This window comes from Rhinocladiella mackenziei, assembly GCF_000835555.1.
Source record: "Rhinocladiella mackenziei CBS 650.93 unplaced genomic scaffold supercont1.2, whole genome shotgun sequence".
Classification (NCBI taxonomy): Eukaryota; Fungi; Ascomycota; class Eurotiomycetes; order Chaetothyriales; family Herpotrichiellaceae; genus Rhinocladiella; species Rhinocladiella mackenziei.
The window spans coordinates 1,777,322-1,803,853 of NW_013550603.1; the positions used below are offsets into that span (position 1 = coordinate 1,777,322).

The 26,532-nt window shown below is 49.9% G+C and overlaps 8 protein-coding genes across 8 annotated transcripts; 2 read left to right on the plus strand and 6 right to left on the minus strand.

Annotated features, from left to right (window-relative positions):
• Nucleotides 1-68: 68 nt before the first annotated feature.
• On the minus strand, nucleotides 69-5,600 carry Z518_02441 (uncharacterized protein; the record flags this gene model as incomplete). The annotated part of the gene is made up of 1 exon (XM_013419469.1): nucleotides 69-5,600. The coding sequence occupies one exon, from the start codon at nucleotides 5,598-5,600 to the stop codon at nucleotides 69-71; it is 5,532 nt and encodes a 1,843-aa protein (XP_013274923.1).
• A 1,602-nt stretch (nucleotides 5,601-7,202) lies between these two features.
• Z518_02442 (uncharacterized protein) lies at nucleotides 7,203-8,645 on the minus strand (the record flags this gene model as incomplete). Its single annotated transcript, XM_013419470.1, has 2 exons — nucleotides 7,203-7,616; nucleotides 7,671-8,645. 2 exons carry the CDS (start codon nucleotides 8,643-8,645, stop codon nucleotides 7,203-7,205), a joined length of 1,389 nt encoding a protein of 462 aa, XP_013274924.1.
• Nucleotides 8,646-10,230: 1,585 nt separating this feature from the next.
• Nucleotides 10,231-11,685, minus strand: Z518_02443 (uncharacterized protein; the record flags this gene model as incomplete). The annotated part of the gene is made up of 1 exon (XM_013419471.1): nucleotides 10,231-11,685. The coding sequence occupies one exon, from the start codon at nucleotides 11,683-11,685 to the stop codon at nucleotides 10,231-10,233; it is 1,455 nt and encodes a 484-aa protein (XP_013274925.1).
• A 2,140-nt stretch (nucleotides 11,686-13,825) lies between these two features.
• Z518_02444 (uncharacterized protein) lies at nucleotides 13,826-14,685 on the plus strand (the record flags this gene model as incomplete). The annotated part of the gene is made up of 3 exons (XM_013419472.1): nucleotides 13,826-13,912; nucleotides 14,016-14,151; nucleotides 14,246-14,685. 3 exons carry the CDS (start codon nucleotides 13,826-13,828, stop codon nucleotides 14,683-14,685), a joined length of 663 nt encoding a protein of 220 aa, XP_013274926.1.
• Nucleotides 14,686-15,200: 515 nt separating this feature from the next.
• On the minus strand, nucleotides 15,201-19,368 carry Z518_02445 (uncharacterized protein; the record flags this gene model as incomplete). Its single annotated transcript, XM_013419473.1, has 3 exons — nucleotides 15,201-18,247; nucleotides 18,314-19,229; nucleotides 19,291-19,368. 3 exons carry the CDS (start codon nucleotides 19,366-19,368, stop codon nucleotides 15,201-15,203), a joined length of 4,041 nt encoding a protein of 1,346 aa, XP_013274927.1.
• Nucleotides 19,369-20,589: 1,221 nt separating this feature from the next.
• Nucleotides 20,590-22,485, plus strand: Z518_02446 (uncharacterized protein; the record flags this gene model as incomplete). Its single annotated transcript, XM_013419474.1, has 3 exons — nucleotides 20,590-20,828; nucleotides 20,888-21,175; nucleotides 21,234-22,485. The coding sequence occupies 3 exons, from the start codon at nucleotides 20,590-20,592 to the stop codon at nucleotides 22,483-22,485; spliced, it is 1,779 nt and encodes a 592-aa protein (XP_013274928.1).
• A 711-nt stretch (nucleotides 22,486-23,196) lies between these two features.
• On the minus strand, nucleotides 23,197-24,579 carry Z518_02447 (uncharacterized protein; the record flags this gene model as incomplete). Its single annotated transcript, XM_013419475.1, has 1 exon — nucleotides 23,197-24,579. One exon carries the CDS (start codon nucleotides 24,577-24,579, stop codon nucleotides 23,197-23,199), a length of 1,383 nt encoding a protein of 460 aa, XP_013274929.1.
• A 263-nt stretch (nucleotides 24,580-24,842) lies between these two features.
• Nucleotides 24,843-26,351, minus strand: Z518_02448 (uncharacterized protein; the record flags this gene model as incomplete). Its single annotated transcript, XM_013419476.1, has 1 exon — nucleotides 24,843-26,351. One exon carries the CDS (start codon nucleotides 26,349-26,351, stop codon nucleotides 24,843-24,845), a length of 1,509 nt encoding a protein of 502 aa, XP_013274930.1.
• Between the last annotated feature and the right edge of the window lie 181 nt (nucleotides 26,352-26,532).

The following is a 26,532-nucleotide window of genomic DNA, read 5'->3' on the forward strand; positions in this document are numbered from 1 at the left end:
AGTTTTGGAGAAACTGAACTACTCAAGACCATCGTCTCCAGAGGAGCACGTCTTCGACTGGAAAAACCTTAGTGAGTATTCTCACCATGAGCTCTATCGGCCAGGGGGATCCCATTTGAGATGAAATCGCCCTTTGATGTTGACGAGAAGAGCACGTCGTGGGGTTGGTTGACCAACTGTTCTAAACATGTACCGAGATCCCTAAGCAAGGACTCAGCGAAGCCGGACCAAGACTCGAATGTGATGATCTCCAGAGTGAGAGACTCGCCCTGGAAAAATGCCTGGATCTTCCACTCGCGGAGGGGTTCGACATGTGGGTAGATGGACTGCATTCTGCTGTTGGCTGCCAGGAACGCCAATGTTTCGACATGCTCGACGTCCTGGTGCACGACCGAGTCGAACCAGTCCACGGTCTCGGACCAGTCGGTACAGTTCCGGACGATTTCCTTGAGCCCGATCCCCTCGAAACGGGTGCTGTCAACGTGTTGCTGCTGGACAAAGCGGAGCAGGTCCTCCCCGGTCCACTTTTCTTCAAACTTCACTCTGACTGGGACGTATTGCCAGGTTGGTCCCATTACGGTGTCGCATTTGGGGAGATCGATATTGCGGCCGCTGACAACCTCACCGAAGGTCACGTCTCTTAGAGAAAGGCGACGAGCCAAACAGAGAGCCCACGCCGCCGTCGGTAAAGTGGCCGTGGTCATATCTGTGGATCGACCTGAGATGTCAAAGGTCCGGGAAATTGCCGCATGATTCCTCGACTCTAAGGGAATTTCCGGTCGCAACACCGTCATAGAAGAGCCCTGCAGGAGTTCACGCCAGTACTCGATACTTTTGGGAATATTTTCTCGAATGACGTGATATACAAATTTCGAGAATGGTTGCGACTCGGGGACTGTATTTCCCTCGTACAACGCTGCCAATTGATGCAGCAGGCGAGGCATGCATATTTCGTCATACTGGGCATGTGATATCTTCATGATCAAACAGTTCTGTCCCTTCTCACCTTGCACGAAGCAGAACTTCACGAAGGGCGACCCCGGGGTCATCTTGGTCTGAACGTCAACAGAACAAAACTTCTTTGCGAAGCTCTCTAAGTCACCTTCGACCTCATATTCGACGACCGGTATCGTCAATTCCTCGAGCACTACCATGTAGTAGCGATCTTCATATTGGGCGAAAACCGTTCGGAGAATCTCGGTGCGGGAAACGAGATCTTGACAACTCTTCAACAGGAGGGCGCGGTCGATGTGAGCATCAAAGTAGAATGCCTCATATCGCACCGAGTACCGGGGAAGATGAGTAGTCCCTCTGACAGCGATCTCTTGAAGCGGACGTGCTGGCAAGACGTCTTGAACCTTCCATGTTGGTTGAGCCAGAGCAGGCAAGATCGACGTTGAGACAAAAGCATCAACATCGGAAACGTTGAGGGTTGAAAAAGGTACCGGCGTCTCTGACGCATCCTGTGGAGGGTCAGTGTCTTTGATGATCTCGGCTATTGAGCGCAAGGATCTATGACTGAAGACTTGCGCAACGGTTAGCTCGAGTCCTTCCATTCTTGCCTCCGACACCAGTTTCATGACGCCAATAGAGTCGCCCCCTAAACCAAAGAAGCTACTGTCAAGGCCAATCTCTTCTTCAGAAATCCGGAGGACCCTGCTCCAAAGCCGACGCAGCTGCTCTTGTCTGGCGGTGATAGGGTGCAGCTGCTTTTCTAGGCCATTGTTCTGAGCCGACTTCGCCGGCTGTGACTCCGTTTTCTTGTCCACTCGACCCAGGAAGACAATCGACCCATCACTGCTATACTTCGACAAATGTTCAGTTTTGTATAGAAATACCTGGTCTTCTGCAACATTGCTATATCCTTTGAAGAACCACCCAGGCTTATCGCTCAACGGCAAATGCAACTCTTCCCGGGACTCGAACAAGAGTTCTCCGACGGCACCCACCGGGAGAAGACGTTCTGGATCGTGGGGATCAACGATCCACGTTGCCTCCACGCCCTCATAGCAATTAATAGCGTTCTCTCTACACCATTGAGGCATGCTGCGAATCCCAAGACGGCTGAAATACAGGAGTTCTGCTAGACTTGGCTCTCTCAGAAGCTCGAGGTCTGAGATTGATCCGGCCGTATTCTGGCAAAGCTCTTGTGTGGTGCGTCCAAACTCTGCCAGTACAGTCTGCATGTGTGCCGTGTCAACAATTTTTGAGTCAAAGCTCGCCATCGTCAAGAAACCATTCGAATCCAATGAGCATACCAACATCAGTGCATAAGAGTTGAATTTCAATGCCTCCTGCGCTGCCTCTATGTCGTCAACCGGCACAAAACCATCAGCAGGAGTATCTTTGACCAAGCCAAGATCTTTTTGCTCTGGGTCCGTGTTCGGGTGTAGTACGATACCAGTTCTTAGTTCGCAGGCTTCACGGGCAGCAGGACTCAGACGCCGAATATGCTGAAGACCCATGTGCTCGTGAGGGATTCGAACAATGGCTTGTCTATGGACGCTTTGGAGGTAGTCAGAGATACTGACATCCCAGTTCACACGAACACGTGTTGGCACCGTCGTGATAAGTGGTCCTTCGATTGTTTCAATACCCGGAATGGGGGCGTTGCGTCCGGTAAGTGTCTCTCCGAACACGACGTCGTCGGAACAAGTGTATCGTGCCGCGACCAGCGCCCAAGCCGCTCGTATGGCAGTTGCTACCGTGGTATTCGAGTTGACCGCTCTGGAAAACTGATCATAGTGCTCCAGCACGCAGTCGGCCTGTGGTTGGTATCCAGGGTAGGGTAAGACAGGGAATTGAGGCCCCGTTGCATCTGTCAATTGTTCTCTCCAGAAAGTTTCCGAGCTGGAGCGGTCTGTGTCATGGAGGTACTTGATGAAGCATTTGAAAGGAGTCGGTGACGCAGTCTTCAGGCCCTGATATGCCTTGTTGACCCGGCTGATGATCAAGGGCATCGACCATCCGTCGTACAGTGCGTGATGTATCGTCAAGACGATGCAGACTTTTCCTTCCTTCTCATCGGTAACTATGGCGAGCCGCGCAAGTGCATCCCCTAGGCCCATGGAATGGCCCCGATCCTGCCGCAGATACTCTTCCAGGCAATTACTCGAAGACCACAGAAGTTTGCCGCTCACGACAACCTGCCTCAAACCACGACCGGGGACTTGGACGATCCGAGTGCGCAAAATCGGGCAGGTTGGTGCCACCGCCTCAAAAGCTGCTTTGAGCAAATGAGCGGTGTGAAGATCGGGTAGGTCGACCACTCTTTGGGCAATGTAAGCGTGGCTAATCTTTGCAGAAAGTGCCATGAGACCTTCTTGTAGTGGAGTGCAGGGGTAGACATCTTCCACTGTTGATGGCAGCAGCTTGCAGAGGTTCGCTACCTCAGTCAGAGCCCGTTCCTGCTCCCAGGCCGAATCAAGCAGGGAAAATGGACGTATATCTGTTTCGAGGTCGGCACTGACACGCCTAGCGCTCGACGACAAGCAGGAGAGCGTGGGGTTGGCAAAGATTTGGGAGACGGTCAGAGAGAGTCCTTCCGCTCTGGCGGCAGCAACCAGCTTCATTGCCTTCAAAGAGTCGCCTCCAAGCGCAAAGAAGTTGTCATTAGCCCCTATTTCGAGGTCCGCGCCCAGAATTTGTCGCCAGATTCTTTGCAAAGCCCTCTCAGTGTCCGTTTTTGGCTCATGATTCTCTGTCACTTCTGCTCTGAACTTTGCCAGCTGCTGGGGTGACATTGCGAGCCCAATCTGATGGAGTCTTTTTCGGTCAACCTTGCAGGAAACTAGCAGCGGCAGCACCGATAGCGGAATATAAGCCGTGGGTACCATGTAGCTTGGGAGCTCTGCAGTAAGGTATTTGTCGATATCACAGAGAGATTGGCGAAGCTCTCTTGAAAAGGAGATGGTTTCACCGGTCTCGCTATCTACCGGAGGTTGTTTGTCTTTGGGCTCGGTTATGAAGGCCACTAGACTCGGCTCGCGATCTTTCCCCCCTGGAGTGATCACCTCCGTTGCGACGCTGGCGCCCTCCGGCAATTTTTGAAGAATGTGGTGTTCAATCTCTGCCAGCTCCACCCGCTGGCCTCGGAGTTTCACCTGCCGGTCTTTTCGTCCGACAAAGATTATGCATCCAGACCCATCGGGGTCGTATTTGACCAAGTCTCCTGTCTTATATAGACGGCCATGCCTTCCCGGGATATTCCTCGACCCGGCAAGTAGCCACGTCGGATTTTCAATAAAGACCTGTGATGTCTTCTCCGGTTCATTAAGGTAGCCAATACCTACAATCGAGCCTTCAATTAATAATTCCCCTATCCCGCCCACCGGGGATAGAATATTAGGATCGTCGGGGTCAACGATCCAGGTAACGCCTCCGACTCCTTTCCCAATACTTGTATATGACCTTCCTAAAGTAATGTTGTTGTTTATGGTACAACCAACAGTACATTCTGAGGGTCCATAAGCAATGATAAGCTTTGTTGTTTTGCTCCAAATAGCCGCGTCGCCAGCGGAAAGCGGCTCTCCGCCAAGCCCAAGAACCTCGAGAGAATTCAGAGCGTCTAGTGACAACAGCCTGGCCACTGATGGCGTCATGTGAGCCATATTGACCTTCATGGATATAATAGCACCGCTAAGGTCATTGACACGCTGATCGTCTGACGGGATGCAGATGCATCCACCTTGGGACAAGGTACAGAGCATACAGTCGATGCTGACATCAAAGGCGTATGACGGAAAGTCGAGGACTCTTGAGTGCGGTTTGTAGCCCACAGCTTCAGCCCTAGGTAGTGCTCCGGTGACAAAGTTTTCATGTGAGATTAGCACTCCTTTCGGCTTCCCCATGCTGCCAGAGGTGAAGATGACATACATAATAGCTGACGATGGAATCGGAGTCCAAAATGCGGAACGCGATTCTGTGGCTGACTTGAAGAGCTCTGGACCTACAACCACGACATTGGCTTTAGGTGCGATTTGAGTTCCCAACCCAACCTGTTTCTGAGATGTGAGGACAACTCGGGCATTTACTTCGCTGGCTATGGTGGCCAATCGTGCTTCTGGTTGTTGTGGATCTGTCAACACAAATGTTCCGCCTGCTCGCATGACCGCAAGCAAACCAACAGCCGTCCACATCGATTTTTCGAAACATAGGGGCACCATAGTGCCCAATCCAACCCCAAGGTCGGACAATTGTCGGGCCAGAATCCCCGAGAGTCGGTCCAGCTCTCCATAGGTGAGTTTGCCATCCCAGGATACCACGGCGGGCTTCTCTGGGTGTTCGACCATTTTTTCGGCGACGATGTCGTGCATGCAGCGGTCTATCGCGGGAGGCACCGTTTCATTCCATTTCCATAATTCTGCTAGCTCGTGGTCACCCAATTTGAGAACTTGTGCGACCGTCTGATCCTGGTCGGATAACACAGACTGTAAAATATCCACCAGTCCGAGTATTTGGAATTTTACCAGTTGGCAAGATGGGACTGCCGCTGGCCGGTATTGCCGCAAGTATAGACGCTCATCTGTAAGCCGAGATTCTAGCTGGACGATTGTAGCTTCCTGGACGTCCATATCTGTCAGACCGAATTCAAAGAGCATGATCAGAGCTACCTACATCAATACTCTGCGCGGATGAGGAATTTGCCGCCCTCAGGAATAAAATTCCATTATCCAAACAAGAAAAGTCATGCAAACGGCAACGCATGGTCTTGGTCTCTTCAAGAACCTTTGAGATTTGCGTTGTTTTCCCGGATATAATCTCTGTCAATTTAATCCATCCAAGAGGTGGCCACAAGGTAATTTCGTCTCTTTGACTAGAGAAGCCCCAAGAGAAAGAGTCCACGTTATTACTAATGCTTCCTCGGTAGACAAGGAGCACCCATGCAAGTAAAATGAATCCTGCTTGTTCTTCTCTGGATATGGGATTCAAAAGTGGCAGTTTGAAGGAAGGTGAGTCCGTCCAGTCATCCAGAGTCTCACCCCCACGTTCCTGGGTGTTCTCACCGTCGGCTGGATTTTTCAAGAGTCTGTCGTGGCTCGCCATATTGTCCAGTCATCGATTGAGCAATATACATACGGGTAAGGACAGTGTGTCTACAGGAGATTTTCCTTCAGAAGGGGACGTACTAGCCTTTAATACCTTCGCCTCCATCAGTACTGGCTCTTTCGAAAGACGGCATCTTCCTTGGCTGTGATCCGATCTCCGAGTTCGAACAGCGTGCTGAACTGAGAGGCTTAGGTAACACGATACTAGGATGGTTTACTTTTAACTCCCTGGCGAGCTGTATCGATGGCGCTGGACTCGTGGGACTCGATACGGCACAATTCGCGTGTTTCGTAATGAAGACAAAAAATACGGCCAGCCGCTCCGTTCTTCGTATGTATCGACTAGATTCGTAAACAAGCTTGGTTCAATGCTCCACACCATGAGGGAGTACTTGGTATCGAATACAAACTCTTGTAAATACGAATGCACCAACCCACCACGGGTCATTTTCAACAACAGCTTAGGTTCAAGAGCATCAAGAGTGTGCTTTTGGAAGCGACCCGCATGGTTCGAGCTCTTTTTCAATGTCTTGTGTGCGTTTCTCCGATCTTCGCACCGACCAGAAAGGCGATGCGTGTGTGCTGACTGTCGTCAACGACTTGGCCATTGCCGTCGAGATTGATACGATCGGTTTGACTGCCAGCATCCACGACTTTGCTCCATAGGGAAGGCAAAGTGGCTCCACAAGCACATGGCAGGGGCACAGGACTACACATTGACGTAAATTTTCCTGCCTGAATTTTGTAAGAGCTTTTCGTAGGCTTTCATCAAATTTTGTGAGCTGCAAATAGTCCGCGTGGCGAACGATGCGTCCATATCCTGAGATTCCAGTCGCCATGAAACATGGCGTCGGAAGTACATTCAATGTCCGCTTTGAGGCTGACATGGAATTCTCGGTGAGTCTGGGCTAGTACGGTGAAGATGCAAAGGCAGTTATTTGTGTGAGGAGGCCAGTTTACCAGCAAGACCACTTATCCTGTATCTCATGTGAATTGAACAACCAGTACCCCAAATGGGAACTTGTTACTTGATAGTGGGTGGACAATGAACAATTTATGTAAGCACTGGGATGGAGGGCAACGTGTCATGATCTATAATGTGTTGCCTGAAATCAGTACTATTTGCCTTATGCTGACTTTCCTGACAAGCACCGCTCAAAGTCGTGATGATACCTGCCGCTTGGAACTCGACGCCTTAGAATTGACAGTTTTCCGGCCACCGCCGTCTGCGATCTTAATGTTGCCTCCTTGCAGACCAAATCCTACGGCTTGGAAAAACCGGATGCGCTCGCACTTCACGATGGCTGATCGTTTATGAGGCAGATCGGCCAACTTGTGAATGTAAAATCCATTTTCGGCATCATACCGGAGGACGTTGGAATTCGTGTATTTTGGCTCCCCAACCACAGTCATGGTTCGAGGATCATCAAGGAAGAGATAGTGGATCAAACTTGACCACCAGGCTGAGGCACGGTGTGGCCCACGGTACCTGACATCGCCCACGAGTGAGTGTCTACCGCGATCCCAGTCCCCGGGCGCTGGGGACAAGTAAACACCCATGTGATCCTCCTAGAGAATTTATTAGGTTTTCGGCCAATCCAAGATGGTACCAAAGTCACTCACCTTTGCCCAGTAGATCTCAAAGTATGCGAAGTAAGTATCGTTGAACTTAGCCAGTATCGCCATTTGATGGGGGTCCTCATCCATCTTTCGTAGGTACTCGCGGTGCTGCTCCAAAGTACCGGTTTCATTCCAACCTTGAGAAACACGGGGATCGTTTTGCCACTCATGAAATAGTTTGAGGTGCTTTTCATCCCGCCAATCGAGATGGATCATGGAGAAGAACTCGTCGAGGTGCGATACGTAGCGACTGTAGATCACGGCACCACGCGTTGGTTTTGGCGGGCGGATTGGATGCTGCGCGTGGATCGGCCGACCTTCCACACTGAAGGTCACTGTATGCTCGCAAGGGAATGCTGGGTAAGACGTTATTGGCTGTGGAAGGTGCCTGTAGAGTCCTGGATGTGCGACCCAAACTGGTCGGGAACCAAACGGCGACGCTGCTCCTTGCCAGAAAGCCGAGCGGGATATAGAGACCTGAGAGCCCATTGTAGAAGGCATTGATGAGTGTTCTGGGCGTGATGGCCTGGGCCGTGGTGTTGCAATCCCTGTGGCTTGAAGTGCTTCTGACAGGTCCTCGTGATGATTTCCTGTAAATTCTAGACGAAAACGTTCCTGGTCTGGGTACAACGTGACGATGGCATAAATCAAATTCCATATTTGACCAACAGTGGGAACTCCAGCTTCATCCCAGGAAACGTGGGAGATTAAACTCTGATGGTATCTGGCCCAAGGCGAATTGTCTCCTGTAACCGGCGCAAAGGAATCAAGTCCAGACACGAGGTCGCTGAAAGTCAAGGATTCGTGATGAAGAGGATCTGGCGGTAATATAGATCCAGGAAGTTGATTCTGAGCAAGTCTGAGGCTGAGTGGAGGATGATTTTCCGTCTCTGATATCACATGAATCTCGTACGTCGTTTTCCATGGCTCAGGGAGCCTCACCGGGGGCAGATGCTGAGACGATAATGATGCGGACATCTTGGAGGATAAAACCCTGTCAAAGTAATGCTATACTACGCCTGGGGCCCATCAGGATGCCGCTAAGTGAAGGGCATACTTGTCTCGAAAGCTTTTCCAAAGCAAATATGCCGCCTTTGCACATTATATGAATCGCTTCCTGACCGAGGTCCTGTCAGCGGAGGATGCACAAAGAAGTATAGGCACTCGTCTTGTCATTCGCACTCGCTTCAAATCCACCGATTATCCAGTAACATCCGTCTTGTCTCTTACCAAGCAGTTGTAGGGAGGGTGCTATGGTTTGACCCTCCAGGAGGTTTCCGGGTGGTTCAAAATCTTATCGAACGAGGGGTTCCTTATCGAGGAATAGTGAGAGTATCGTTGCAACGTAACGTACGGTGCCAACAGCTCTGGAACACCAGTACGTATTACCGCAAACATAGCTGTCGAGCAAGGTCACTTTCACAGTATCTGACCGAGGCGTCGGTTCGGAAGCTTCGCATTTTACAAAGTGACTAACGTCGATGGTGTAATGTTAAGAAATATTCTTGGTTAGTGCCACGAGCTTCCTTTGGTGAAAATGTCCTTGTGTTGAAGGAAAGTGAGCCATTTCCTTCTCCCAAGTTGACCCCAGTCTATTCTGCACTAACGAAATGGTCGTGGAGTGTTACAAGGTAAAGAGAGGAGGTTCGTGATTTTACAATCAGATTAGATTAGATTACGCGATAGATTTTCTAATTCTTTGTGGAAAGCCTCCCTTAGCTTTGCTTGGTGGCGGTGGAGTTGGCTAGTTTAGAATTCAGCCCCCTTGGCGAGGCTCTTGGGTGACTTGAAGGCGAGAAATGTTCTGATCCTCCGCCGAGCATTCGTTCGAGCAGCAAATATGAGAGCGACCTGTCTGAGAATATCCCGTCGTGGTTGAGCAAGGCTGCGGATATAAAAAGCCAGTGAAGGAGATCAGTGGATATGTACGGCATCTTCCCTTTCCGTGCGGATGCTTTCATGGATGCGTGGCAAGTCCCTATGGTTTTGATCCGAAATACATCAAGGATCGGAATCGCTTGCATGTTCTGCCACGGCTGGATATTGAGCGAACTTGTGAACCCTGGCATTTGCGAGTGCTGAGCGAGCTCCGTGGATCACGGCACCAAAAGAAGAAAAGCAAAGTTCTTATCTCAGATCTCCGGACCTGGAATCCTAGTAATTGAGTCAGTTCAAGAAACCTTGGCTAGAAAAGTCTTTCTTGGTCACACCATCTCAGCCATACCATTGGACTTGTTGTCGAAGGCGGCCCCTCGTCGTGTCAATGAATTTCCTTGAGCTTGAACCATTTTACTTATCGTACTCCGCTCATGGTGGGAAGGAACTCCCACCCATACATTTCGTAGACGTACGTCTGAGAAAGAAGTCATTGTCATCTTTGGAGCTTAATTTTCCAGGTCCCATATCGTAATCCGTACTCAAAGCTTTGGTGTATGTTTCGTTCTATTATCTACTAGCATTCCTTTTCACTATAAACAATATTCATTCCGGTGTAGGTCCTCTGGGCCTCAAGTGAACCATTTCGCAAGCCTTCCAACAGATTTTCTAGATAACTGGATTGCGGCTATTTGTCCTGACCATTGCTGACTGTCGGTTCTGGTTTCGAGTAAACAGTAGAAAACTTGGGAATAGATGCGACCTGCTTTACTGCAACGACTGAGATGCTCGGCGCCAGCTGGGAAGCGACCTGAGAAGCGAGTGCCACAAACGGTCTGAGCGCTCTATGATGTACCATGGTTGGGCTGGCACTGAAACTGGTCACGGGGTCAGTAGATGGGTCGGTTGGTGTCTCTTTCAGATGTCGAGCTTCAAGCCCAAAGTGCTCGAGCTGATCGACAGGATAGGGATCTGGTTGTCCATCACCAGCTTCTTTCTCTGCGATCAGTCTGGCCTGCTCCTCCGGAGACATTGCCTCGAAGACAGCTTTACTGAAGTCCCAGAGCTTGACACACTCTGGCTCCCAATTGCACGCTTCCACTTCACCATAAACAGGATGCTTGTACCGCGGGTGTGTATTTGGCCATCCAGACGCATGATAATGATGCTTGACGAGTGCATTTCTGGAGTTGTGGGTTCCTGAGTCCGAATGGCCTTGTCCAGCCGCAAACGCTTCAACGGTAAGAACCAGTATCCCGCCAACAATCCGGGACTCGTCCATATTGTGAAAGTAGTCCCAACTTATATCTTTTTTCTCCCGTATCGACATCTCAGTCAGGATCGCCTGAGTAAAAGCTGAAGGTCCAGTGCCACTAATCACATCGTCAAAATTTAGATTGATATCTGAGATAGGCACATTTTGCTTGTCTGCAATCTCGTGGAGCCAGTCAATGATATTGTCTATGAGACGGAGCATCACAGGGAGCTTCGGTTTGCACAAGAATGTCCATTGACAAAATGACTGTGATTTCGGACCAAGGATTGGATGTCTCGCAAAATCGGGCTGGTCAATTTCGACTCCGATAATCATATCGATATCTTGTTCCTGGAATCGGTCCGTAACGGGGATAAATCTCTCGATCGGCTTTAGCGCTTCCACGTCGATATCGACGTAGACTCCTCCTTCTACGTACATGACCAGGTAGCGTAACAGATCCGCCTTGATGATCTTCGCAGTGAGAGATTGATAGACATTGACAATATCCGGTCGGTCGAGTCCGTCTGGACCGAAATGTGTTTCCACGTATTGAAGGTCGTTGCTATCGGTCAAGACCTCGTAGCGGTAACCTGGATTCTTGAGGGCCCATGACCTGGCACATATCTGGTGTTTCTCCTCGAAACCCAATGGGCCCACTTTCCATGACTGCCAGATCTTCCTGGGAAAGGCTCCAAGTGCCAGAGTCGGTTGGGAGGAGTAAGAGGTCCTTTTCACCAATTCGGCAGATTCTGAGGGTGTTTGAGGGGGACTAATTTGAGAGATGAACAAAATAAAGAGTCCACAGCAAAAGACATATATCGGAAGAGCTCTCTGAGCGTGTTTGGCCACGCGGCGCCTGAGGCGTAAGAATACACCACCTTTCATCTTCGCATGTGGTATCATTGCAACACGTATGAAGTGAGTGGGCACAACTCGAGTGACGAGGAAGGGATATGACGGTGGTAGATTCACCTTGGTCGTCGAGATGGAAGTTTGAAAGTATGATTGGAAGAGTTTTCAGAGTCCAGCACGCGACTTCCCTGCCTTTCTTTGTCAGATAAGGCCATGGCGGAGGGCAGTGTCAATGGTGCAGAGCACCGAAGTCATCATGAATGCCGAAGCCGGCAAAAAGCTCGAGTTAGCTAACTACTTCCATCTCCGAGAGAGTTTTCAATTGGGCACGTTTTACAACTGTCATGTGGATTCGACGTGAGAGCAGAAAAGTCTTCAGGAGAGCTTAGCATACTAATGTCTGGCCACGGACCGGGATACTATGGACGTGAAGATACTGATGGTATTACCTTGTGGTTCCCCGCCCAGGCGAGGAATGCATAGAATCGCAGATAAGAGATGACGCCACAGAAAGCATATGGCAATTTTCTTTGTTCTAAGTACACCTTAGGAATAAGAAAACTTAGTACATCGATATGGGAAGTTAGAGCGGTGGGTCCTAAAATACCGAACAGGGTCAGAAGGAGGAGGTGGGATGTGGTAGTGGTCGCGTGAAAGCATTAGCTCGGTCATGTCCCTCCCATTCGTGTGACGTTGGGAGGTTCTAGTTATTCCGTTGTCGTAGAAAAGGCTCTTCGAATATTGCGCCCACGAAATAAGCTAAGTAAACATGTGGCCTGGATTATTTGGGGTGGGGGGTTCTGATTAGATGTCACAGCTCTACAAAGACAGGTCGTCACCTTAATTTGGCCCATAGATATGAGAAGAACCTGAAAAGTCAAAGGTATTGCTTCTTTTTGCCAGCAAAAATGGCATCCGTGCATAACTTGGTCCACCTACCAAACAGAAAGCAAGCAGAAGAGCCGATACGTGACCGTCACAATCAAAGTAGGGTCATTTGAAAACCTATCTCAAATACACCATGTACAATATTCTATGGTTCATTGACCGGCTTCGCGATCGAGATCAAGGTTGATGTTTTACGTCCTGGCAAAGCCGAGTTGACTTTGCAGAGGACCTAAGCGAGCTCGCTATGGCGGCATAAGCAACCACATGAGGTCGTTCCAATTGTAGACTGAAGACCGTCGAGATCCATCGTCATGATTGCGGAGCTGTGGTCTTTGGGAATAGAGTGAAATCCCAAGCCTCTTGACACAATCGTTGAGTGCACTCAGTGAGAGTTACAGAGTAACTATGCCTTTTTGAGCTTTTCACATGGCCATGCGGGAACATTTGGCAATAGCTTCAAGCGAGACAGGACATAGATTGACACCACGACGTCCTTCTCCTCACATGCAGCTTTCTACCGGTGAAAACCGACATATCCATGAGAGCAATCCTTGTCCTTGTGGATGGTAGTGGAAGACTCCGATTCGGATCGTAGCCTCGCAGAACAACGACTTTGATTGTGCCTTTTCTCCGCCTAAGACTTGGCGACCTGTCGACCTATCGACCCAAAATGCCACTAAGGCAGCTACACATATTCGCTCGTTCCCGCAGCCGGCCATTTCTAGGGAAACGAGCCCGGAAAAGCTAAAATCTCGTCGACGATGGCATGTAATCGCGATTGTGCTCGTCCTTCGCCTCAAAGTCGTGGAGCCAGGTCAGTCCGACGGCGTGAGGAAGGTTGTGGATCTGGAAATTTTCAGTAGTAAAACCCATGAAAACACCGAACTGTAAATTACCATGTACGGTGACCAAACGCTGTATGTACGTATGTATCGTAACGACGATTGGATACCTGACCGGGCCACGCGCAAGTAGCATTTCTTGTCTCCACTACTCCCATACAGCGAAGCAGGTTGCGCTATTTTGCTTTCTGTCGAGCACTCTCGAAGTCCCTTCGGGGCTACACAAGCGATGTACATGTCTTCTCTGACATTGGAACGTCCAGCTCGAAATGAACGCAGAGATCCGAAGCTCCATGTCCGATATTCGGCGGGGGCAAAGGCCATGTCGAGCCGCAGAAAATTATCTTGCATGCCAAAGGGAGCCTATAACCAATCGCATGCCAGTCTACCCACAACTTCCTCTCTTTCTGTTCCCAGGTTCTTCACCATCGAAACTTCCAGAGATGAAATCCCTCGCGGTCGGTCTCATTGCTCTGGCTTTGGCCATTCCTGCTCTCACTCAAGATATCACGAGCCTGCCGCAATGCGCTGTAAGTTTTTCTCAGTATTTCCTCCCATCTCCGACACTTTTCTTCCTGTTGTCTGCTCCAAACGAAAGAATCAAATGCTTACTCTCTCGTCGCACGGTTGCAGCAACAACCAATTCTAGAAGCTATCAGCGCGTCTGGTTGCCCTCTTACCGATATCGCGTGCATCTGTGACAATGACAACTTCATCAATGGTTTGGTGCAGTTGATTCCAACACTTTGCAACCCTGACGAAGTAGCCGGTATGTGGATAAACCCCCGTTTCCTGATTAGCGTCGAACTACCTATCAACTTCTGTTGGCCTGGTAAGATGAGTGTATTGACCATGTCGAACAGTGACCAGCGAGTTCGCGGTCACGCTCTGCAGCGCCTACGGGGTGCAGCTGGATCTGCCTACATCGGCCACGGAGGGGCTCGCCTCGTCGACTGCTGTCTCAACTTCCCCAGCCCCATCGGCCACAACAACCACCACCACCAGCGCCACAGCTGCTACGAGTACAGAGTTTACAAGCTCTGAACCGATTACGACTGTAGAACCGACCATGACCAGCGAAACAGCCCCTCCTAGCATGGAAAGCACCGAGACGACTTCTTTCACTGAGACCACTGCTTCAACAGAGGTCCCAAGCTCTACCGACGCCACCGAGACCACCGAGGCGAGTGCAAGCGAATCCGGTGCTCCCGCTCAGCAGACAGACAACTCAGCCATGGCTAACACAGTCGGCGTGTCGAATTTGTTTGGCGTAGTAGCTGTTTGCATGTTTGCCGCAATGTAATGAATTCCACCTTCGAACGAGGCCCCAGATGGATCTATGAACGTATGGTAGCGGTGAGAGTGAGCACTGGACGAGTTAGGGGAAGGAGAAAACAATGAGTGTTCTAGTCAAACAGACCTTTCATAATAGAACTGGAATCTGGTAAATAAGAATCGTTTGTTTGTCAATTACGTACAATGAGGACTGTTGGCGTTACCAGTATGGTCCTGATGTACGACGATTCATTTTTACGTGTGTTAGGAAGATCATCTCCTTTGCCTCCTTAGGAGCCGAGTTTAAAGCCCAAGAGTCTTTGTTTCAATCTGTGTCATAAACGTGCTCCCCCCAAATCTGCGTTTATCACGCATCATTTTGTGTTTATAAGCATGACTTTTCTTCAACAGCCTAGTTCTTCAGAGAGTTCGCATAAGCTACTCGTGATCTATGCTACTTCGGAGCTTCCATATTTTCACCTTCTCTTTAATTGTTCTAGCCTGACTTATGTTTCTTCTCTTTTTCTTTTGGGGGGTAATTGTCTATCGGAGCATCTGCTGCTGCGCGTTGATCCTATAGCTCTCACACCTTTGCACCAATTCAGCATGGCTTCCCGAGTCGACTATTCTACCACCCTCGACGACGAAGATAACATCAGCCTTCGTCACCGTATGCAAGCGATGTGTGATGGCAATGACCGTGATACCTGACCCGCGAATTGATCGGTCCAGGCTGTCCTGGAGAGCGTGCTCTGTCTCGGCGTCCAGGGCGCTGGTGCTCTCGTCGAGAAGTAAAATTCTGGGCTTGCGGATAAGAGCCCGCGCAATTGTCAACCGTTGCCTTTGACCGCCGGACAGTTGGGAGCCACTGGGGCCACACTCTGTGTCGTATTGCTGCGGCAGCGCCATTATTGTATCATGAATCTTTGCCAGTTCGCATGCTTCTTTGATTTCGACCCCGGTTGCCTCATGGCCTCTCTTGGCTCCCAACCCGACATTGAATTTGATGGTTCCACTAAAGAGAGCATGATCTTGGGGGACAACCGCGATATCATCACGGAAATCTCTGTGCGAAACGTTTACGCCATCGATTTCCACGCTACCGGAGGAAGACTCATACATGTGCTGGATCAAGCTGATGATAGTGGATTTTCCAGCGCCCGAGGGACCAACGAGACCACAAAACTGACCTGGTTGGACTGAAAAGGAAACATCCTCCAGGACCAGTGTACTTGGGCTTGAAGGATACGAGAAGGAAACGGATCGGAAGGCCACGCCGGCCCCACGAAGAGGTCCCAAAGAGGTCATGACATCTACTGCAGCCACCTTTTCGACATCGCTGGCATGAATGGTGCTGGTTGACTGTTCTGGAACTGTGAATGATGGCAGCTCATCTTGGCGAGAACTAGCTCCAATCAGGCTGAGAATTCGCGACGCGGATGCACGAGCGCGGGATATTTCAGGCGCAAGGGTGAACATTTGGCCCCAAAGTTGCGCACTCACCAGCATGGCCACCAGAATGATGAAGAATTGTTGCTGCGAGTTTTCTCCCTTGATGATCAGATGAGAACCCCACCAATAAGCAAAAGCATAAACAAAAAACCCTGTGCAATTTGCGATTGCCAGCCAGAAGTTGGTATAAATACTGGCAGCAAGGATCTCTTTTCGTGGGTTGCTTAGAGCTCGACGGTACGTCCCCATGACTTCACGCTCGAGGGAGAACGTTGCCACAGTTTTGAAGGATGTAACGGCCTCCGTGCATATCCCGACAGCTTCTGTGAAAGCCTGAGAGTTGCGCTCCTCGAAACGTGAAATGCTGTACAGCTGCATAAATCCGGAACCCAAGAGGATCGGCACCATTGTGAGACACGCAATCGCAATCTTCCACGCAACAATGTGAGAGAGGATTATGGCAACAAGGAAGTTGACGAGGATTGAAAGAATTGTCCCAATCGTTGAGCCGCTAAATCCTCCAATGGCGGCACTGTCTTTTGTGATGACGGATAAGAGGGACGACGGGGGCCGAGAAACAGACTGATGCCATTCTATATTTTGCTCCAACAAGGAACGGAAAGTTAGAACTCTCATTGTGTATAGTAGTCTCTCCGCAACGATGCCGAAAGAAGACCAGCTAATCCAGTTGGCCAAAAACTCCACAGCCGCAAGCATAAACAACATGCCACCGAAGAATCGACCGAGAAATAAGATGCGGTCTATATTGACACTGCACGGGCTGAGAGCATCGACGGTGTGTCCAAAAATGAGACCTGATGCTGAGAATGTACAGCCAACTATGATGGCAGCGACCACAGCCATGGCCAACCAAATGAGATTGGGCCTTGTATACCGACCCATCCCTTTTATTACTATTCCGGGTGAAAGACTGGAGTCCAGATCAATGTCTCTTAACTTGGAGGCGTCATGTTCGTCTTCGGCAGTTTCTCTGTCTGGAGGCAATGTATCATGAAGGGAATGGATCGAACCGCTGTCAATACCATGACTCGTGTCTGCCATCTCGGACGAAAGGGCTAAGGAGGAGTTTCTGGAGCCTGAGTTTGATTGTGCATTGCTTGGAGGCCCGGGATGCGAGGCGTCGAGTGCCTGCAACTTGACCATGTCCGCGAACACGCCCACCCGAGCCATCAACTCATCGTAAGTACCTTGGTCAATAACCTCGCCACCTTTCATGACAATTATGTTGTCGGCAGTCTTAATGGTGGAGAGCCGATGTGTAATAGAGATCACGGTTCTGCTCCCGACAATTTGGTTGATTGCTGCTTGAATTCGCTGCTCGCTAGATGAATCCAATGACGCCGTGGCTTCGTCTAAAATCAATACTTTGGGATTCCGAATAAGCGCTCGTGCGAGTGCAATTCTTTGTCTTTGGCCGCCACTGATTGACTGGCCTCCAGAGCCAACTAACGTATTATAGCCACGGTCGAGGCGTTGGATGAATGTGTCGGCATCTGCGAGATTCGCTGCTTGTTGCACTAGATGAAGAATCTCGGAGGTGAGAAGACTGTGTGATAGAGTGCTATTCGTAGGATCTGTTTCCTCTTTTGCCATTTCCGCGAGCCTCGGTCCTAGAAGCTCGTTTTTGAATTTGCGATGTGACGGTGCCGAAGAACCGGCAAGTCCAAGAGCTATGTTTTGCAGAATTTCGCCATTAAGAAGAACGGGTTCTTGTTGTACTAGGCCGCAGAAGCCCCTTAAGCTTCTGATATTGATATCAGACAGTGAATGATCGTCAAAAGTGATGTCCCCTTCCATGGGGTCGTACAGACGAGTTATCAAGGCTGCAATTGTGGACTTACCGCTCCCGGAAGGCCCCACGATCGCTGTATGCTTTCCGCCTCGGAAGGTGATGTTAATGTTTCGGAGGACTGACTCTTCAGGGCGAGATGGATAAGCAAACGAGACATTATGAAACTTGATGGTGCCTGGGGAATCCGGGGAAACGACGTGGCCGACGTCCGAAGTACCCTCGATTTGGGATTTATGATCAATATCTTTCTTCAATTTCTCGAATGCGGTTGCGGCGGTGCCAAAAATGGGCAGCAAAGGGGCGGTTGAACCCAATACGACGCAGGCTAAGAGATGCATCAGTCAGCATCATTGATGGCGGCCAATTTCTTCTTTGAACAATCCTCTCTTACCGTCAACAAGAATGAAGACGACGGTGTATATCTCGCCAAGTGTCGACCCGTCACCCCGCCCCGCGAGCATTTCCGTAATCATGTGGCTGCCCTGCCAAAAGGCAAGAGCATTAGCAGAGTAAGCGATAAAATAAAGCATACCCGCTTGAATGCCCGCCACGATCCCCTTCTTGATGCCTTCTCTGCGACTCTGAGCCATATGCTGAGCGAACTTCTTCTCCAATCGTGGCCCTGCATCAAAAGCCTTGACAACGGTAAAATTGGACAACATCTCAGAGGCGATGCAGGAAGCAGAAATAACAGCATCAGACATTCGACTCGAAAACTTCTGGAAGAACCCACCGCCGACTATGGCGACGAGGAGAAATGCAGGCACAAGAGATATGAGCATGCCCGCAAGTCTTGCTTCTTTGATAAAGGCGACGACGTAAGCGGCAACAAAGAAGGAGAGGCCCGCAATGAATATACCGACTTTCTCACAGATTCCTGACTGGACGGCTTGAATATCTCCATTTAATCGAGACGATACTTCTCCGGCCTGGTGCCGATCAATGAACGCTTGATCCTGTCGTAGAAGGTTTTGAAAGTAATCTTCTCGCAGGCGATAGGCGACCCGTTGGCTCAGAAGACTCCAACACACGACATAGATAAAGATCAGCGCGAATGCTGCGGTGGCGATGTATACTAGCTGCAGCACTTTGTCGTTGATGGTTGCTTCATAGGACTGAGCAGTTCCCGTCTCGCCCACTTCGCATGACACTTCGTTGATGTCGTTTACCAGCTCGCCGAACAGGATGGCCATGAGTGGAAATGGGACACCGGAAGCTGCGGCACATATACCGCCAATGAGCATGAGTCCAACATCCTGCCATGTCGAACCCGCGTATAAAAGAAGCCGGAGATATCCAAAGAGTCCCTGTTCAGCATTGTAAGTTCTGATAGTGTTCAACAAAAGACTATTATTAAGATGCACTGACCGGTGTTTTGTTCAGCGCCATTTGGTCCGTAGCAACAGCGCCGGGAGACTCTCCTCCCTCAGAACGGTCGGCTACCATGATTCTGTCTCATTGTTCCCTTGGGAAGGAACGTAAACTTGTGCAGTTATTCCTTGAAGGCGTTTGATGTGGCCTTTGGTGGAAAAGAACATCAAACTCCATAAACGTGTCAAACCATCTCAGAATTACCACGGTGGGCTGTCAAAATCCCAACTTTCCACGCTCGGCAACGGAACTTGGACATTGATGCACGCAATGGCAACGTTCTAGCGCCGCCTCTTACGTGTAGCTTGTTCGTGGAAATATCCTTGCGTTCCCCGATCCCGGACTTGGCCCAGGGAAAAGGAATGCACAAAGCCTCTTAGCATGATTGAGTTCTCAGTCAGTACCAGAGATCACCCTACTCGGGTTAGGTTGTATGATGGGTATGCTCTTAGTATTGGCCGTCATTTGATTAACCTGACAGTATTGTATTTGGCACTTGTAATAAATGCCGAGCCTTTTTCGAGGGGCGAGAGCCTTGTCCGTCTCCAAGCCGGGTGGCATGCATACCCACAAATTCAGTTTAAGCGAGCACTCAACAACCCACTCTACCATCCATACTGTCAGCAAAAGTGAACAAAACCCAAACTGGTCTTGGCCGAGGGTCTAGCCGAGCCCTGATCCAGCAGTGAGCTTCAAACCCGCCGACCTTCGATGCCGAGGGGCACTAAAATTGAGTAGCGTTTCTGTACAACATACATCGGGCCAGCGCGCTGTTCTTGATCTCAAAAATGAGTTGTATAATTCATAAACTTGGGCTGAGATTGTTAAGTGCTCAAAATGTCACTGTTCCGAGTTCGCTTCTTGAGAAGGGCAATTGGAAGACACTCCGAAGGTCTAGAACGAAGATGGTGTAAACGCCACAGTTCTGTGTCTTCACAATCTCTGCCACTTAGGGGCGAAGCCTGACTGTGAAGCCGGCCAATGATTACCGAGTATGACTGACTTCGGCACTAACTGCTGTTTCGATAGCATCGATAGCACTTTTTGTCGTCCCACAGCGCCCACGGGATTGTGGTGTGCCCCGAAACCGGCCCTGGAACCACTTCGAGGAAATTTACTCCGATCGGGCGGCGAATATGGATTATCGAGCAGCATTTCTGCACACGATTCATCATATCAATCCGATTGTCTCGGTTTCACGTGGACGAACCATCCAGGCCGTGAGGCAGAGAGATTTTGGTGGCCTATCTCATTGACCAATCTGTTCCAAGGCTTATTTCTGACCGCATTCTAGGGATGAGCTCACTCCTAAAAGACAACTCTGAAAGAACCGATGACAGGGAAAAGGACGAGACACAAGTCGAGGCCCCTTCCAGCAATGTTGCCACGAATAATGGGAGAGACTCCGCCAGCAGGGAGAGAGGCTACGAGACAGATGAGGAGACAATTTCGAAAAACGCCCAGGCTGGTGTACAAAAGATGCAAGCAGCAACATCAGTTTGGAGCAAGTGGAATTTGATCACAGCATATGGGCTGTAGGACTTACCCCTCAAGCGAGCTTTGAGGTGTTCAACAGGGGACTGACGATGAATAGAATCTGGCTTATTTACTTCGTCATCTCGTTAGAAGAAGTTGTCGTTCGCTCTCTGAACCCTTATGTCACCAGTTCCTTTTCTCTACATTCTCTAACGGCTGCCACGAACATCATGTCGAGCATCATAGGAGGTCTGGCAAAGATCCCCACTGCCAAAATCCTCGACACATGGGGTCGGCCCCAAGGAATGGCGCTCATGGCCTTTATCTGGGTCGTTGGCTTCATCATGATGGCCGCCTGCAACAATGTTCAGACCTACGCAGCAGCTCAGGTATTTTCCTTGACTGGGTAAGTAGCCGCTCCTCGCACGGCACTTGACTTTCATCTTCCACTTACAGGTTGACAGGTCCCAAGGAGTGAGCTACTGCTTGACAGTCTTTATCTCGGATACGTCCTCACTGAAGAACCGAACACTCATGTTGTCCTTTGCCACTTCGCCATACATCATCACGACTTGGCTAGGAGGACCAATATCCCAGAGTATTGTGGGAGGTGTGGGCTGGAGGTGGGGATTTGGCATTTTCTCAATTGTCATCCCTGTAGCCGTCGCACCACTGACTCTCCTCTTCTTGTTCAATCAGCGCAAGGCTATGAAGGCCGGTTTGATCAAGCCGACACGTCTCAGTTTCAGTCCAGCCTCGTTGAAAAAGTACGCCATCGAGGTCGACCTCTTGGGCATTATCATCCTGGCTGGAGGCATGGCATTATTCCTGCTTCCTTTCAGCCTTTACTCCTACCAGGCTGACCAATGGAGGTCGCCCATGATTATCTGTATGATCACATTTGGCGGAGTGCTACTCATCCTGTTCGCCTTGCACGAGAAATACCTGGCACCCAAGACTTTTATCCCTTTCCAGCTGTTGATGGACCGAACTGTATTTTGTGCTGGGCTGATGTTCGTCTTTGTCTTCTTCAACTCTATGGTCTGGGGCAGCTACTTTTTCTCCATGTTACAGGTTGTCTGGAATCTCAGTATCACCAATGCTACATACGTGAGCGCAATATATCGAGTCGGCTCATGCCTCTGGGCGATTGCTGTGGGATTCTTGATCCGTTGGACGGGAAGATTTAAATGGCTCGCGCTCTATTTTGCCATTCCCCTTATGATGCTGGGAGTAGGGCTCATGATTGAGTTTCGACGGCCCGATAGCGACATCGGATATATCGTCATGACACAGATCTTTGTCGCTTTCTCTGGAGGCACAATCGTTCTCTGTGGAGAATTAGCGATGATGGCACCATCGGATCAGCAGAATCTTGCTGCCATGATTGCCATACTGAACCTTTTCGGAAGTATCGGCAGTGCTGCAGGGGGAACTGTGGCTACTGCGATCTGGACGGGAGTTTTCCCAGCTGCTTTGCGCAAATATTTGCCTCCGGAAATTGACGTCGACAAGATATATGGATCTATCGTCGCCCAAATGTACTATCACCAAGGAACTCCGGCTAGAGACGGTATCAACAGGGCATATGGCGACGCTCAACGATATATGCTCATCACCAGCCTTTGCCTACTCGCTGGGGCACTCATCTCAGTTGCCTTCTGGAGGGACATCAAGATCAAGGACACGAAGCAGGTCAAAGGCCGTGTAGTCTGACCATGAGACGTGCGACTCAGCCAGATCTATCAAATTCTTTCCTAACAAGTCTTTGCCTGATAGTGGTATTTGCAAGGCTTTGGGGGAACCATTGGCATGTCATTGTTTGGCCGTCGGAGCATAAGCTGTCTGCCTCTCTGCCAGCTGTGAAGTTGAGTTAGTGCTCCAAGGTGATAGGAACGAATGCCGAGAGCCAAAAATTTTTCCACAAACCCCTTCCTGAGCAAAGGGACACCAGTGATATCCGTAGTATTCAAAGTGCGCCGGCGGTGGAAGGAGTCCACGATGTACTGCAATTACGAGGCAATCAAATCTTATCAGATCATCTGCCCAGCAAAAATTTCCCGCCCAGAACAGGCCCCACTCTTGGCTTTAGAAGAACGGTTGCTGTCTCCGAGGCCGACGACCGTTCTTCGGCCAGGCAAGGAACAGGGTTGGCACGACAAGGGGCAGAAGGATCTTGCCTGCCCATCCGGTCGCTGCACAGGTTGTCCCCGCAATACGACGGAGGCGAGTTTTTCTTTACAGGTCACCAAATTGGCGATTCTTGTGAAACGGCGCGACAGGGCTCAAAGGGAAGAAAGATTTTCTCCCAAAAACAGCTTGTCGAAAGACAGGGGAATCGTCTTGGTATACAAGCATGGTCGTTTTAGACAAACCCGATGTACACTGTATATTGCTAGCATAAAAAGTGACTCTCAATGCTTTCCCTCAAGCTAAATTGCACCAGCCCAGATCTTGCATGAGATCTTCAGCAAGAATGTCAATACCTCCAGTCTGCTTATCTTCAATGCCGAATGCGAAGAACACTTGATCGTCACTATAGCCATGATACTTTTGGCCGTGCGCCTTCCAACTCATCGACGTCATGTACAGCATCTCCGTCTGGTTCCATGGATCTGTGGGTTTCAAAGGTAGGTAATCAGGTCTGTTTTCACCTGGCTTGCCACGGCCATTTATCCAGAAAGGCTTTCTGGAGATAGCTCGGATCTCGAACGGAGCTTGCTGACTAAACAGCATTAGGTAGGGCTCATACACGCTATGGTAGGAGTAAAATGTCTTGTGTTGGAAGATAGTCATAATATAAGTATTGGTGGTGTCGGGACGACAGGTAGAATCTGCGCGTTGGCAAAGAGTAATGAGCAAGGAGTTCGTAGCCTGGTGAATGGACTCGAGCGTGTCTCCAGCCTTAGGCATGTATCTGGCCGCGCAGAGCTGATCACTAGTACTCGCTAGTGGTGCCAGATCTGGTCCGATAGATCCATCCAGGTTGAGTCTAGCAAATACGCGTTGAGGATAGATGTCGTGGTGTATATAAATTTGGCCGTGATTATCCCAGAAGACGAACCAATTTTTCTCGATCGGGCGGTAGGGAAGCGGTCTCTGGAGGTCGGTGGGTACCGGGAATCCCCAATCTCCCAGTTGTTCCTCCCAATCTACTAGTATTGCAAAGTCCTGAATCCACTGGCCGAAGCACGTATACGCCGAGTTGGACCCGTACAATGCGTACGGTGTAGTCGGTCCGTAGAAGACTCGAGCATCATGAGGACCATAATTGAAAGCCAAATACGCTAGATCATCTCTGCAGTGAGGACCGAAGGTTGCTGGGATAGGCAGCGCAACAGGTTGCTCGATACACCTCAAAGCGCCCTCCGAGAAGACAGCATTGCACGATATCTCAGTTGGCCTGGAAGTCGAGTCTTCGAGCCGCTGCTGTGCCACGATCACCCAGGTATCGTGTAGTTGAGGATGAGGAATAATGTTGGGATTCATGGCCTCGTATGTTCCAAATGTGATGGGAAAATACCTCTGGTCATACGTAGAGGCCGACAAGAGAATATTGTGAGATGTCGACATGTCCATGGCCTCTGGCTGGGACGATCCTGTCGTCGTGGCGTCGGTCGGATTCCTCCATGTAGAATTGAAGTATTGGCCTCGATGTCTTTCCGAGGACGAAAATGCTCCTTCAGCCCACTTCTGGACATAAGGAGGGAAACCGTCCACATTATGGATTTTGTATATGCTGAAAACAATGCCGAACAGAAATACGCCCACAAGGATGAGTCCTGGACGTCTTTGGCCTCGGAGAAGCATGGCGGGCGAGCCTTCAAATGTTGTCAGCGCTGAGAAGGTTATGGAGAGACTTTCGGTGGCTGTGAACGGAATGAGAGCTCTACCAGCTAAAGGGCCAAGCCTGGGACTTGTCCTTTTCCATCCACTGCTCAAGTCATGGAATTACCGACAGGAGCAGATCAAAAGCAGCATCGGTTTCAACGTGCTCTCTACTTCTTAAGCTATACCATATCGAGAATTTTTGTTTCATTGGGTTAAATCTCAATCTGACAAACCCTCGCTATTTATCTCTTCAGGCCAACCCCGTTCACACTTTTCCATTCGTGTTTTTGGCCCCCTCTTCCTTTCGCGGTAGCCACGCTATAGAGCCACCGCGAGAGATTAATGCTGGGCTCATCGAAGGCTGCGGTCGCAATCTCTGCCACCCAAAAGGTCACCGGCAAGAGAATAAGATGGGGTACAAGAAAGTTCAGCTCCATCCCAAGCGGCCCAACTCGAGGTAATGGAAACCGGTCGATCCAGCCAGGTATCTCATTGATTTGCCAGTCCTTGCTCCACCCTGTAGCAGCGTATAGCCTTTCGCCTAATGTCCATAGTACAGGTCCATGAACCAGATAGAAAGCGAAAGATATACGGCCGAGATACTGACAAAACCTGGATTCAAAGACGCTCCTGAGCCATGGTATTTTCGGAATGGAGGCGACAGTAAACGTGGCGCTCCAGAAGAGAAAGAACCACTTATAGTCAAAGACTGCCTGTGGAACGAGGAACGCCAAGTGCCTCCAACCAGGAGAATCGTTCAAAACCTGAATGTCGAGGTGGTGGGAAGGGCAGCCTCCGAGGAGAATACCCAGCATGAACATGAAATAAAAGATTGGTTTTTGAAATTTCTTTAAGCCCCACGTCCATTTTGGAAGTCTTTGCTGCTCAGAAAGATGATCTAGGTCACAGAGGAGCATTCCCACCGTAAACATGGCGAAGTGCGCCCCATCGGCGATGTAGAGGAAATAAAAGATGAGGGTAACCTGGCACCAAAGTCTCGCGGATGTGGTGCATCTTGAGAATGCCAAAAGAGCAGTGTAGACACAGATTGAACCCCGGAACTCAAATGGTATCGACCAAACATGGAAGCTGTAGCTGAACCACGGCTCACCACCGAGGCGGAATGCAAAGCTGAAATTCTTAAATTCACAATACCACTTCCACATCTCATCTCGCCAGGTCCGTTCCGGTGCGAAGTTGGCCTTTATCCCGAAGATATGGGGCATCGAGGCCGTTATTGCCGTGGTGCAGATAACGGGAATATAGAGCCTCAGCCATCGGCGGAAAAGTGCTGATGCCAAACTATCAGCCAGTCTCTCGTGGTCACCCGAATAAATGAGATCTCTGGGCTTGATCGAAAGTACATAGCCTGAGATGACGAAGAATACCGACACGGCAAAATGCCCCCCAGAGAAGAATGTTCGTAGCACGGGCAGACACGCCATGTAGTACTGGTTGTCGTACCCGTACGCGTTCTCAAGGATCAGACTCGAATGAGCCCAAACCTCGTGATGCAAGAAGTAGACGAGGAGGGCTGCAAATCCTCTAAGTCCATCGAGCCATGCGGTCTTCCCAAGTTTGTTGATTCGACTATTCCGTTTCCTTGACAGCGATTGTTTTGCTGTGGAAGCAAGCCATTCCAGGGTTTGATATACTCGGGGCTGCTGTTGAATTGTAGTCTCTGAGTTGCAAATCCCTCCAATCTCGGTCCATTCAGACTTTCCGAGGAGGCCTTCGTATTGAGAAGACATTTCTCTGGTTGCAATGTCGTGGGTTGCTCGGAATAACCGATGAAAGAATGGTCCTCAAGCAGGTGCGAGAAGGGAGCTGGAACGGAAAGATCGCTTAAGTCGCTGGCCCTGGAAGACTCTCATTCCCATTGCAGATTGAAGTTGCATTCTTTGCGGTTGACAGGAGGTATCCGATAAACGC